Source organism: Mesocricetus auratus, unplaced genomic scaffold (genome assembly GCF_017639785.1).
Source record: "Mesocricetus auratus isolate SY011 unplaced genomic scaffold, BCM_Maur_2.0 Super-Scaffold_100006, whole genome shotgun sequence".
Lineage (NCBI taxonomy): Eukaryota > Metazoa > Chordata > Mammalia > Rodentia > Cricetidae > Mesocricetus > Mesocricetus auratus.
This window is the reverse complement of record NW_024429190.1, coordinates 32084292-32098981: the sequence shown is the minus strand read 5'-3', so window position 1 is coordinate 32098981 and position 14690 is coordinate 32084292. Positions and strand designations below refer to the sequence as shown.

The following is a 14690-nucleotide window of genomic DNA, read 5'->3' as shown; positions in this document are numbered from 1 at the left end:
ATGTCAAGTTCCTTCCTCTACATGTGCAAACACACATGTGTACACATACACACACACAAATAAGCACACAAATTCTGGGCCCTGAAATAGCAAAGAAGAACGCATTTGAAGGGGCAGAAGAGACCTAAATGAGACTGTGAGGCTTTTCTTACATTGTTGGCCCTAATGGAGAACTGAAAGCTATACAATTTGAAAATGGACATTGTTTTACCTGTGTGTATGTGTATGTGTGTGGGGCTACATATGTACAAGTATATGCTTGTGAGGGTGCAGAGGCCAGAGGAGGACATCAGAGGTCCTGCTCTATCAACCTTATTCCCTTGAGACAGGGTCTCACTGAGCTTCAAGCTAGGCTAGCAGCCAGCAAGCCCCAGAGACCTTCCTGTCTCCTCCCTGGCAGCACAAGGTCCTATCTGCACGCGGCCATGCCTGCCTAGCTTTTTATGTAAGTGCTGGGTATTTGAACTCAAGTCCTCATGCTGGCACAGCCACCCCTTAGGATAGACATTTTAGTGAGAAGCCCTTAGGAAAGTTTTGAAATAGTCAAATATGATTGGCTCCCCTGTAACCTGTCCCCGTTTGTGAGCCATTCTGGAAATGAGTCTCACTACATAATGGAGGCTAGCTTCCCACTTCATCCTCTGCTCCTTGAGCTGTCACCGTGTGGCTTACCCGCGTGCTGCGTTCACACACATTCACTGGCACTGGGCTCTGTGGGATCCAGCTGGGCTGGATGGCGGCATCTACTAGTGAGGAAAGCCCACATTTGTTCATACCTCCTTGCTGATTGCTGTCGTGCTGTATTGGTATTTCCAGGCCAACCTTGCACAGCTGTTGAGAGACTCTCAGGACAGGAATAAGCATCTGGGAGAAGAAATCAAAGAACTCCGGCAGAGGCTTGGCGAGGTCCAGGGTGACAATAAGGTACTGTGAATGTTGACGGGAAAATGTCACTGTGTGAGTGTGCACTGGAAGTCTCTGTGTACGTAGCACATCAGGCAATGCACTGCAGTGTCTGCTCAAAAGACGGCTAAGATTTTTATATTCGCAATAATGGAGGTTCACGGTTTAGGTTTGCCTTTATCACAGCCCCTGTGTTGTGTGCACGCGTGTGAGCGCGCGTGTGTGTTTCTGAGCTGCTCTAAAATACTGTTCCAACCCATTCTAGAACTTTTGTCATATTCAGCTTGGTGGTAGACAACATGTGGTTGAAGGCGAAATAAAACCAAATGTGATACTTCCTCCCTTCTACACAAATAATGGATTTGTGGCTCCGATGATTTGAATTTTAAGTAGTCATTCTACTAATGATGTTCACATCACCAATTTACTTTATTGCTAAATTTGGCAATTTGTATGGAACATTGCTCAAAATCCAAAGCTCGGCATTAATCAAACTCCCCTGTTGGCAACGTTAATTATAAAATATGAACTCATAAACTCCAAACTAAATGTGTGTACTCACTCTCTCCCAGCTGAAGCTATGAACAAAAGCACAATTGAAAAAGAGAAGAAAAACTACTCAAGTTAAATTCTGTTCCCACAAATAATTTTCCATTTTGCCTGGCATGGACAGATTCATTGTCAGCCCTTTGCCAGAGGCAGTGTTTACAACAGAAAGGGCGTTGAATTTTGACTCAGAAATGCTATATTGTGTGTGTCTAGGGGTGCTTTCTTGGGGAGACGTTTTCTTGGTGTTATCAAATTCCTTGACAAATGAAGGTAGGTTTCTCTTTCATGAGGAGTTGGTGGTGGTTATTGGAAGGCACCATTTTGAAAGATGTTCACTAATTTTGGAAAACATGTTTAGTACTCCCTGGGAGTCAGTTGCCTAGAGGGAACTCTTCCACAATGAAAGATCAGAGAGGTCAGTGCTGACGGCTAGATGGGAAGCCCAGATGGTTTGGATATGGTGTCATCCCTGCACCCCACCTACCCCTGTTTGTGTACTGGAAATTTGGCCCTTGTGTTAGTTACATGATAAAAACAACTTGAGGAAGCATCGTGACAGGAAGGTATGATGGCAGCAGCAGGACATGGAAGCAGAAAGAGATGATACTGTGCTAAGTTTTCTCTGTTTGTTCAGTCCTGGACCCCAGTCGGTAGGCACCCATAGCCTACATAGAGTGAGTCTTCCCACTTCATTTAAACTAACCTAGGAAATTCCTCATAACTATCCTCAGTCATTTGTTTCTGTGGTGGTTTAAGTCATGCCCATCTGTCAAACAAGACTACCCACCACAGTCCCAGTCACAGCCCTGAAAGGAGCTAGAACCTTTAAGAAGTGGGGTCTAGTAAGTTGGGTCATGAGGCCCACGAGAGGGGACTACTTGCTTCCTGTTTACTGGAGCAAATCAAGTTTCTAGTTGTTCAAGAGCCGATGTCATAGGAGCATCCAACCCTTCTCTGCTCTGTCATTTCTCCTTCTCCAGCTGACATCCTCTGTACCCACCATACTGTGCTGCCGCCAAAGGCCCTCACTAGAAGTCCTCTAAAGATGTGAGCCAAGAAAACTTCCTTACTTCATAACGTATCCAGCCGTTGGTATTTTGTTATCGTGATGGAAGATGGGGTTAGAGAAATGACTCAGCAGTTAAGAGTACTTGTTGCCCAAGTTTGAGAACTAGAATTTAGATTTTGGCATCTGTTTAACAAGCCAGATGCCCTGAATGTATCTGCAACTCCAGCTCTGAGTTGAGATAGAGACAGGAAGTTCCTTGGGCTTGATGGCTTCCAGCCGAGTGAAGAAAACTAGAGGCCCAGGTTCACGGAGCTGCTATGTGAAAGGGACACATGGAGCGTGACAGAGGGGAGTACCCAATGCACTCTTCTAGTCTCTGAGAGCAGTGCACATAGACATTTTGTTTTCGCTCACAGTTCCAGGACGTACAGCAAACAGTGCATATTAAACTAACTAAATAGATAAACAAAAATATTTCTTAAATGGACAAAGTCTTCATTTATCTGTTTTTAAGACAGGATTTCACTGTATAGTCCTGGCTGACATGGAATTCATATGTAGATTGTGACCTCACAGAGATGCGCCTGCCTCTGCTGGGATTAAAGATGTGCACTTCCACTCTTTTCCATCTACTTACTGTAAAATAAACAAATTAATTAATAGATACACAGATAAATAAATAAACCTCTGTATTTAACCTAAATTTGAAAAGTTAGGCTCTCTTACCTGGTTGTGAAATGGGGTAGGAAAGAATGCCCAGAGAAGGTTCTCATTAGCACCCTAGAAACTCGGCAGACTCCCATGTGGTAGATGCACCCAATAGGTCAGAGATCAAAGGTCAGCTCTGGTAGTTCCCTCCTCCAGCAGTGACAAGAGAGCATGGTCTTTCTAGTAAAATGTGCAGTTGTTTTTCTTTAAGCTCATAAAAATACAAAGTGGATTTTGGAGACACCATAAACCCAATGAAACAGTTTGAAAGTGTGATTATTAATTCATGCTTCTTTATTAGTATATTATTCCCTACTTCCTTTTATCATTCTGAGCTACTCCTGAGTTTGTTACATCTTGATCTTTTGCCTTTTCCCGTGTGTGTGTGTGTGTGTGTGTGTGTGTGTGTGTGTGTGTGTGTTTGTAAGCCAGAGGTTGCTCTCAGAAATTGTTCTCCACAACTCTGCATCTTGTCTTTTGAGGCAGAATCTCTCGATCAAACCCGGAGTTTGCTGATGTGTCTAATCTCACTAGTTAGCTTGCTCGGGGGATAGCCTGTCTCTTCATTTTGCAGTTGGAATTACAGGGAAGCCACTGCACTCGTTGGCATTTGTGTGGGTTTCGAGGGTCTACATTCTAGTCCTCCTGCTTGTGCAGCAAGAACTTTAACCACGGTGCCATTTCCTCAGCCTTCTTTTGCCTTTTAATCATAAATTTTAGGAAGTGTCGATGGAAGTTGATATTTCAAGGGAAGCAAAGGCAGATGTGGTGTGTGTGTGTGTGTGTGTGTGTGTGTGTGTGTGTGTGTGTGTGTTGTATATCTGAGCCTAACCCTGGCTTCTTCCTCCTAGTCATTGTCTGAATGCTGTGATCTGCACATGTGTCAACTTGTATCCAAGGTTTTGGATTTAGTGACTATTCATGACCTGTGGAGTAATCTGTCTGTTATCTTGTTCACCAGACCCCTGCGCAGTATCTGGTTCCTCCTCTCAAAAAAACAAGGATGTGGCAGCAAGCCCCAGAGTCATCACTCTGTTCTTTGCATGTGCAGTTTCGAGGCTGGCCAGGTCCCGATGTTATTTTCAGGCCATGGCCACCCTTCTGTAAGTCCACCTCTAGGCCTTGATAAGATTGCTCATCCCACAATGGCACTAAACTTCTTGAAACTGAAGGCCCTGCTCAAAGGTAGCTGGGGCGGTGTGATAGAGACTGGGTTAAGCCTTTGTGGGAGGTGTGTGTGTGTGTGTGTGTGTGTGTGTGTGTGTGTGTGTGTGTGTGTTGTGGTGGTGGTGGTGGTGGTGATTTTGATGGTTGTTATTTTTGTTGTTTTGGTGCATTATGCCATGTGTGGCTTCCACTCTTCTTTCATCATCCAGATGCAGGCCATGTCCTTGTCATGGTGTGCCAGGCACCTGTGCTCTGCACTTCTGGTTTTCCAGCCACAATCTGGCTGATGTCATCTTCTTCGTGCAGGTTTTGGCCTATCTGCCTTGAGTCATGGGATCTTTGCGCCTATTACATTCTCTGGGGCTTTCCCCTCGACTCCCCTTTCTGTCTACTTCCATTCCAGTCAGATCATGAATTAACTGATTTTGCCAGCTTTCGGATGTCAGTCCTGTGTGTCCTTACTGTGTTTGTCTCTGCTTCTCGCACTGTTACTTGTGGCCCTTTAGGCCCAGGGTTATGCTCAGCAGATGAGTGCTAGGCCCACCCATGCTCCAGTCTAGGATCCTTAGTTCCCCACACAGAGCCCTCCTTAGCAAATCTGCCTTGAAGGGGTAGATGACTGCATTGACAGAGTGCACAGTGCTGTGGAGAGATAAAGGGCATAGAAGGCATGGCACAGGGACGGTGTGGTGGCTCATGAGTGATCCCAGCACTTGGGAGTCAGAGGCAGGAGGGCCTTGGGTTCAAGACTGGCCAAGATGGCAGTGGGGCAAAGGAATTCAAGTAAGACAGAAGGAGAAAGTGGCTCACAGAATCTGCACTTCATATCATCACACTGTGTGGTGTGAGGAACTCAGAAACTGGAACAAAAGTTCTAGAAAATCAAAATGTCCCAACAAGGGACAAACAGAAGCTCTAGCTGGAAGTCCCTGGGAAGGCCTGATAGGTGCAAGGGCAGAGGACAAACGTTGGTGGCCAGAGGATACCCATGTCAACCCTGCACGTGGTCGGTCCCATTCTCCTCAGCATACTTAAGGGATGGGTATTTGCTTCTTGGAGACCCAGCAGGGGTCAAGGGTCGTGTTTGCTGACCACCTGTGCCTGTGGGAAGTATCTCCGGGTCACCACTTGACAGTGACCCTTCACCATGCCACAGGCAGGCTGACTGTGGGTATGAGGCACACATGAGCACTGAGGTGACAGGAAATGACCTGCCTTGGATATTTCAGAGCCACTGACTTTTCTATTTGTCCAGCTAGAACCTTGGCGCCCTACACTTCATAAAGCACTTCCGAACGGCTTCTGGAGGGTTTGCAACTACAGCAGCTATGGCAGCTTAGTGTTTGCATAAACTGAGGGGGGCAGGCATCTTGTGACACATTGGGGAGGGCTTGGAACTCAGTACTCCCTGACCTTCCTCTGACTGGTACCCGAGAACTGGGGAGAGGAGCAAGAATATACCCAGATAAATGCAAACTCCCAACCCATATAAATGAGAGACGTGACAGCTAAGACACACCAGAAACTTCCCCTTCCTCAAAATTTCAGAGTTTTTGGGGGGGGGTGTATGGATGTGTTCACACATGTGTGGGTGGCTGCAGGATCATGCCTGAACTTGTACATGTTTGTGTATGTATGAGGAGGCTAGGGATTACTCTCAGGTGTTTTCCCTAATCACTTTCCTTTTTTTAAAATTTTTGAGACAGGGTCTCTTACTGAGTTTGGAACTTGCTAGCCAGCAAGGCCCAGGGATCTCCCTGTCTCCACCTCCTCAGTGTCGGGATTAAAAATTTCAGTGTTTAAAGGTCAGCGAGGACTCTGGGGAGGAAAGGCTCCAGGCACCACTCGTCACCTTGGGAAAATCCTTGTGGGCGATGTAGGGCCCTTGTGTTCATGTGTGAGAGAAGAGAACCAGTTATGTGGGAAGGTCCCCCGGCAACTGTACTGACCCTGCTCTGAATGGCCTCAACACCCCGGTCTTTGCCTGTCTTTTCTCCTAGACAGGAACAGAGAGAAGGGTAAGGGGCTGGAATGTGTCAGAAGAAGGGGATCTAAAACTTCAGCAGCAAGCTTGCAGAGGCTGAGTCTGAGAGGGGAGCTGGCCCTGTCTCTCTGGCAGAGAAAGCCCAGCTTCTGGAACTTAGCCTGCTTTCTTGGCTTAAGGACTGATGTCATAGCAAACATCAGTCACCTGTTTTATTCAGGATTATTCTTGCTGTGGTGGAACACCATGACAAAAGAAACTAGAAGAGGAAAGGGTTTATTTGGCTTATACTTCCACATCACAGTTCATCGCTGAAGGAAGTCAGGACAGGAATTCAAATAGGAAAGGGACTCAAATAGGGCAGGAACTTGAAGGCAGGAGCTGTTGCAGAGTCCGCAGAGGAGAACTGCTTACTGACTTGCTTCTCAGGGTTTGCTAAGCCTTTCTTATAGAACCCAGGACCACCAGACCAGAGGTGGCACCACCCCCAATGGCCTGAATTATCCACCATCACTCATTTTTTAAGAATATGTTCTACAGGCTCGCCTACAGCCTGGTCTTATGGAGGCATTTCCTCAATCAAAGTTCCCTCCATTTGCATTGACTACAGCTTGTATCAAGTTGACATGAAACTAGCCAGCATTCCACCAAACTGGTATCTGTGACCTTGGAATGATTTGCCTCCCATAAGGATCTGGCTGAAGAGCAACAGCAGAGACAACCCAGGAGGTCCCGTCTTAGGGAATGCTTAGACCCAAGCGTTCCTGCTCTGCCTGCCAGTGTGTGAGTGGTCTGAAGACATTCAGTCATTTTCTGGGGTCTCTGTGTCCTCACCTGTAAGATGCCACCAATGGTGGCCAGGCTTCTTTCTGTGTTGACCGCCACACACCTGGTGACTTCCTGTATTCTAGCAGTTAAAGTTGCATAAGAGGCTGAGGAAGCACAGAGTTTCCCACTAGGGAACTTAAACGCTGATTGGGGAGACAGACAGAAAACAAAACACATAAAGTCATCAGACAGTGTCTAGTGTGAGAAGATGAGAAGGCGGGGTGACGAGCTTTAATGAGGGAACGTGTACTCCGTCCTGCAGCAAGTTCTCTGGATTGGAGGGCGCTGTTACCTTTAACATGTCACAGGCCAGTGTTGCCTGAGAATCCCCTCATACCAGAGTGTCAGCAGCAGTCACACACTTCCCTCCTATGGTCCCCACTATTTCCAGGGCCCTCAGTGTGTGCCCCAGCAGAGACCATGATCCAAGTGAAAGTCTGCCGGACCTCCAAGCTCAGTCCCTCATCAACACCCAGGTGTGGCTACCAGCAAGTGTCATTTTTATGCAGGGCTTCTGGAAGCTCTCTGTGTGCTGTGCACCCTATTAAAGGAGCACCTGTAAGATGCACCCACAACAGTCATCCCCAGGCCCTGCAGGACAGTGACAGCAGTGGTGGCTCCTGTGTGCTTTTTATTTCACTTCATGTTAGAGACCACAGTACATGGCTGGTGGCAGACCCCTAACCAGTGTGGCACGGGCAGAGGCAAGGAAGCTTGCGTTTTTAGCTGTCACTATGACCCTGGAGAGATGCAGGCTTTGCCTTTAATAATAAGCTTTCTGTTTCACCAACTGGCAGCCCTAAGTGCCTCTCTCTTTTTGATCTGGTGCTGGCCCCATAAAACCACAGAGCCCTTCTGTGACTGCTGGTTGTGGGGAGTGGTTGGATGAATCCTGCAAAACAGAGAAGTCCAAGCCAATAAAGTCAGGCCAGTGAGCAAGCAGGTGACCAATTAAAGTATACTTTGTTTGTTTAAAAAAAACAGGAAAGTGTGTTCAGCTGTGGTTGTTTGTCATGGTCTTGGATGTAGCTGGGAAAGCTGTGTACAAGCTGTTCTAGGTGCTTCACAGAGGAGGGCTGTTGGACTAATCTCCAGAAGGGGGCATCCTATGAGACATTCTCTTTTGGAGCAAAGCAGATATTTTGTTTTGTTTTGTTTTGAGCTAGGGTCTCTATGTAGCTCATGGGTTCAGTTCATTTAACACATATGCTCTGGGAATGGCAGAGCCTCAATTGAACAAACAAATGAGTCCCTTTCCAGATTCTGGGAAATGGAGTTTCACCATTGCACCACACTGTCAGTAGGATAGTATGGCTATGATCTGTGCTCCATACTAAAGGTCAGAGAGTAGTGGTGTACTGGCTGGACACAATCTCAATATGTCAGAGACGCCAGGCACTAGGCAGAATATGAGGTTAGCTGACTAATGGTTTGGGTACTCGGGGAAGTACTGCCCTCACATGCCCAGAGCATAGACACCTGAAGGAAGGAGGACGGATATCTAGAGGATGAAATGTAAATATCCAGGGACAGGATTGAGAATAGAGAGTTTTTGAGGATTTCACCGGCAGTTATAACACATGCTAGCTGTAAAAATGTATGTGCTTTGTTTGAGTGGGTTGGTGCAGGACAATGTCACAGCAGAGGACAAGCCCTTGACCTCACCTTGGTCATTTCTAGGGTTTTCCATTTAAGTCAGTGACCTTGCCTCTCTTGGTCTCAGTCGACTGGACACCATCATCACCAGCTGGATACAACATGGATCTTCCCCAGGGTTGAAGGCATTTCAGCACCATGGACAGCAGTAGGTAGGGGACAGGGGGTCAAGGAGACCAGAACCCAGACTGATTTTACCTCTCTGAAAGGAAGGGACTTCAGGATCTGCCTCTGGGTAGTGAGGAACATGGCAGAGGGACAGCCCTGATCTGAGAAGCATTTGTTGCAGACACTGAAGTTTTCAGGCGGTACCGTGGAGCTGATGGCAGGTGCCACCCGCAGACACGCACAAAAGCAGGCAAGGGACGTGCGAAGGAATAGCTTTAGCTGAGAAGAGACATCTAGGGAAGTCTCTAACCTGAGCCTTGGCAAGGACAACGGGGGTGACTGTGGGGAGGTCTATGACTGGCCATGGAGGGGAACAGGAAGCACAAGTACCTGGGGTTTGGGATGGATACCAGAAGGGAAGCAGGCAGGCTGGGCGAAGTGCAGTCACAAGGTAGCAGGAGATGGCATCGGGCAGGTAAGGAGGGTCATGTGGGCCTCCCTGTCTTAGCAAGGTCTCTGCACCCGTCTCAGTGCAGGAGAAAGCTGCTGCGAGTGTCTGTTTTGGGCAGGAAGCTTTGAGCGCACTGCTTTCTCAGCCCAAGGAGGGAGCGCATTAGCTGACACACAGTAGTGTGTGGATGACAGTCTCTGGAGTCCCAAGAGAGGAGCGCAGGCCCGATCATCTTGTTATTTTGTTTTCTTGAGACAGTGTTTCTCTGTGTAGCTCTGATTGTCCTGGATCTTACTCTGGAGTCCAGGCTGGCCTTGAACTCAGAAACCCACCAACCTCTGCTTCCTGAGTGCTGGGATTAAAGGTGTGTGTCACCATGCCGGCTGACAAACTCTTGCATAGACACTGGTGTATCTTAATCTTTGTCTTTTAAGTCCACAAATCACATGTGGCTTGGCAAGTTAGGTGACTTTGTCAGGGAGCATAGCTAGGATTAGCAGAAGAAGAATCTGAACACAGGTAACACTCAGAGAATAGTGGCTCCCACCCTAGCTGCTGCCCAGTGCCCATTGGACAAACTGGATTCCAGCAAATGAAAACAATGTACGTTTCCCCCATGACGGGGAAACCTGGGAAGAGGTCAAAGAAGGATTGATTCTCTGTGACAAGGGAGACCTCACATAGGCTAAGCCTGGCAGGGCCTGGGCAGCTGGCAATGACCTGGAGTCTTCCTGCTACATTGTTTTTTTTTTCCCCTGTCTCCTAGCTACATCTGAGCTGCAGCTGGGCATTGTGACCAGCCAAAGACTCATGTCCATAATTCATTCATAAACATTTATTTCTCTCTAAATCAGCAAATGGTGGTGTCCCTTGCTGACAGAGCGGGCGTTCAGAGAGCACTAGTCCTCTTGGCACTGGGAGACTAGCTGTATTGTTGTGGTGCCCTGTTTGAGGATGGCTAGTGTGGGAGCAGTACTTATTGTCACTTCCAGTGATAGACAGCCACCCCCTCGTGCTGTCTTGTAAGCCTGGGTCTAGAGCTCAGCTTCAACCATCTCGAAGACAGCATATTTCCCTAGGTGTTTGTTAGGAGCTATTGAATGGAAGAAGAAGATGATGATGATGATGATGATAATGATGATGATGATGATGATGTGGTGGTGGTGGTGGTGATGATAACAATGATCATAATGACAGTGACAGTAATGAAGGTGATGGTGATGATGATACCCATTCTGCAAGCAGCTGGTGTTAGTTAGTCACATACTTTCTCTGCTCCTGGACTAAGCTAATGCCATAGAGAAGGACCACTTTCTGTTCTTCAGGGCCTTGGCTATCATCAACATGGGGCAAACTCAGATTACCTGGATGGTCCTTAAATTACACAAACAGTCCAGGGCAAACAGTTTCATGCATGCTTCCAAACTGTGGCACTATTGATGATTGCAAACATCCCAACCTTGCATATATAGCTGGGAAAATATAGTCTATGAACACTGAATACCTAAATGCAGTCACTCTCCGCATAAGGGTGAGGGGAATCACTCAGATTTTAGAATGACTTCTTTTCTTTTGCATCCCTCATTCCTTTTCACCTGTGTGGTCCCTAAGCCAGTGTCCCTTGACTATGCCTCTACTCTCTCCCATTCCGTGCTGTGCTCTCAGCAGGGAATACAGAGGCATGGAGACATTCAAGCTCATTTTTGGGGGTGTGAGTATGGGAAGCCCTAAACAGGTGACCCCAGAGCCTATGAGCTGTCCTTGTAGAAGGCAGGCTTGATGTCCCTGGTTCTATGAAGCCACAGCAATAGCTTCACCAGGCCCCTTCTGCTGACTGCATTTAAATTTCAGAGCCAACTAACAACTCAACTTGAGCTTCAGTTTAAATGTGTTTCAACCAGTTCAGCCCTGCAATGTGGGAGTAATATTATCTGCACATTAAACACCAAATGATAGCTAACATGTTGATTGACATTTAACCAGCATCCAGTGTGAAGACAGCTCTGTTCTATGGAGTGGGGCCTCACTAGGCATGTGTAATAATTAATTGGCATTAACAAACATAATTGTATGGCGCTAAATGAAATGTGCACTGAGGCCAGTTGTGACTGGAAAGTGAGGTTTCTTTACCTCTAGCTCAGGCTGTCTATCTAGCATGTCAGGAAAAGGCTCGAGTCGTCAAGTCACAGCCTGAGCCTCCTGTGGCCGCCTGCCAAAAGCCTGTGTGTTTATGATCCAGTCTCTAGGGCTTGACAAATGCTGCTTCTCGGCTTTGCTGTGTGTCCACGTGTTCCATGAGGCCACTTCAATGCTGAGTGTGAGGGTACTGGCCTCAGGGGAGGCGGGGAGGCTCCTGCAGCCTCTGCCACAGCTACTGTGCCCATGCTCATCACAACTGTTTTCTGTATGCTTGCAACCTAAACTTTAACAGAGATGTTTAATTTATCAGCACAAAACTCACCCATTCTTTAACTTAGACCCAGAGGGAGCTTTAATTCACAACTTTTCCCTGTGAGGCACGTCGTAGCCTTCTTTCTTGCACTCAGAAATACAAGACAGCATACCAGCAGTGTGCATGAAGCCATCATCAGGAGACCTTTGCCCACACTGCCAGTGAGAGTATGGATTTGTACAACTGTGGGAAGAAATGCTGTAGCGCTTCAAATTATAAATAAATTAAAAATGTTACGTATGTGCACCAAACTGTATCAGTTGCACTACTGGGTATGTATTCAAGGGAATGAAATCTGTATATCAAAAAGATACATTCGTGCCTGTGTTCATTGATATGCTACTCAGGCTAGCCGTAGTATGGTGCCAACCTAAGTGTGCACCAATGGACTGGATAAAGAAGATATGGTACATATGCCCAGAGGATACCACTCTGTCTTCATAATGAATGAAATCCAGAAGACATCATGTTAGCTAAATAAATAAGTAAATCAATCACAGAAAGACATCAGGATCATATTCGTATCCAGAATCTTAAAAAGGGTAGTCACAGAGAAGTTACGCTAGCGAGTTTTTATTTTCCACTTGACACAACCTTTAGTCACCTGGGAAGAGAGAGCCTCACCTGAAGCATTGCCTCAATCAGACTGGATGGTGGCCGTGTCTATGAGAGACTGTCTTGATAGATGTGGGAGGGCTCATCCCGCTGGGGTGGGGGTGGAGCGCATCATCCCTAAGCCTTTGAGCACGGGTCGCACAAGACAGCTAGCTCGGTAGGAGCCAGGAGCAAGTCAGTCAGCAGCTCTGGTTTTGGGTTCTGCATTCCTGCTTGAGTTTCTGCCCTGATTTCCCTCAGCGATGGGCTGTCCCTGGAAGTGTAAGCCAAAACCAACCCTTCCCTTCCCAGTCTGCTTTTGGTCAGAGTGTTTCATCACAGAAGCAGAAAATCAAACAGGACAGAAGTAGAAAAGAGAGCGGTGTTTCTCTGAGACTGGGGTGGGCATGGGAGCATAGGTGTTAGCATCCTGGCTGAGTCACACTTGAAGGGGAGAATTAAGCTCCATGCCTTATTGCATAGTAGGTGACCATGGTTAATAAGCACCATGCATTGTGTATTTCAGAGCAGTTAGGTTCCCAAGCATTTCATAGTAAATGATAAATGTGGAAGGTGAAATGTGTATTAATTACCGTGCCATGATCATCATACAGTTCACACATGTGTGAATGCAACACATTGAGTCCCACAAATATGTGAATTTTATTTAAAAAAAAACCCCACTCAGCACCAAGCAGGCCATGGACAGGACATCCATGGTGTGAGGCAGGGAGGCAGAAGGTGGCCTTGTTGACCTCATCTGCACTGAACATCAGGTCCTCATGTATTTCCCACTCTGTGAAGATTCAACAATGACACCAGAAGACCTTGAACATGGATTTGGGGGTGAAAATAAGTAAGCTGTGTTGAGTAGGAAAATCCAAAAATCCACACGCTGTGAATGAACCCAAAGGATGGACTTAGCAGATCCCATTAGGAGTGGAGTTCTGCATATGAGTATCCTCCACCCTCTGCCAGGCCTTGGCTCCCAGCACTCGGTAGATATTGTGAGACTCAGTGAGCCGTGGAGGGTCATTGCATCCTGCCTGCTTTTCTGCAGTTATCACTGCTTTTCAAGTTCACTGCTGTCATAATTTCAATTAGGTAATTCTGCCTGGGTTTAAACTAACTTTCTATCTCTCACCTGACCCATCTCCTTCAGGAATGCTGAAGCTTAGCCCCTCGTGCTGGTCACTGTTCTCTTACTGCTCAAGCAGGAGCAAGAAAGAGCATGCCCACAGTGAGCTATGCTGGGCTGCCACATCCACATGATCGGGACAACGTGTTCCGAGGGCTTCATGCATATGCCAGCCCATCCACATGCAGCTATAGGGATGAGTCAATGCATAATGAACCTTCTTAGGATAAGCGCATTGTGATGGGCAGGCATGGATGCCCTAAGAGTATGCGTTTATCCTAGGACCTCTCCCATAGTTCCCGCTGTGGCCTTACCTGGGAGGCAGGAGCTGGGAGATATTTTGCAGGGTATCCCAAACATAGATATTTGGGTACTTTATTTGGTCATTTTGTGTATTCTCTCAAATCTAAGTTCTTAGCACATACTTGGTCATACTGCATATATATAAGACTTGTGTTCTGCAGTATACTATCTTTTTTCTCAAGAAGCTAGTCCATGTCTGGGGTCATTCACAGACCATGTTGGCAGGAGCACTTACTGGACATTGAATAGCAATTTTAAAGTTCTTCATAGCATTGCCTGGTGGTTCAATAGATGGGGCTTGTCTTCTCAGTAGATCTTAACCAGTCCTAGGGGGTTGTTTTTGATCTTTGCTAAGTCTAAATGATGTTCAAGAGTTTCTTCCCCATTGTGGCAGTGCCCCATAGAACATCCACCTTCCAGGATCAAGCCTGGGTACCCCAGCCTTACACTGAACGTGTGCGCATGTGTATCAACAAGCAAAAATTAGAGCAGAACTTTTCTCTTTCTTAAAACTTCATAATATGGATAAGCAGTTTGTCTTATACTTTCTCCCAGTAGTTCTTGCAAGAATTTTATTCTTCCAGAAATGTCTGGATAGGTCCTGGAGGTTTGGAGGGATGTACTCATTCAATTCTTTCTCTTTCTCTCTCCTTTTGCTTTTTTTTTCCGATAATGGAACATGCAGCTGCTGAGGATGACAATTGCTAAACAAAGGCTCGGAGATGAAGAAATTGGCATGAGGCATTTCGCAGCCCATGAGCGGGAGGATTTGGTTGAGCAGCTGGAGCGAGCTAAGGAACAGGTGACTGCTGAGCTCTGTTGTGGGTGGGGATGCCTGCA

General features: G+C 46.8%; 1 protein-coding gene across 5 annotated transcripts in view; it reads left to right on the top strand.

Moving 5' to 3' along the window:
• The window catches only part of Ccdc149 (coiled-coil domain containing 149), a 92082-nt gene that overhangs the window by 48410 nt on the left and 28982 nt on the right, over positions 1-14690 (top strand). For all 5 annotated transcript variants that reach the window (XM_040747071.1, XM_040747070.1, XM_040747069.1 and 2 more), the window contains exons 4-5: positions 817-924; positions 14536-14652. In XM_040747071.1, the coding sequence (XP_040603005.1) occupies positions 817-924; positions 14536-14652 (225 nt within the window). The remainder of the gene's footprint in view (positions 1-816; positions 925-14535; positions 14653-14690) is intronic.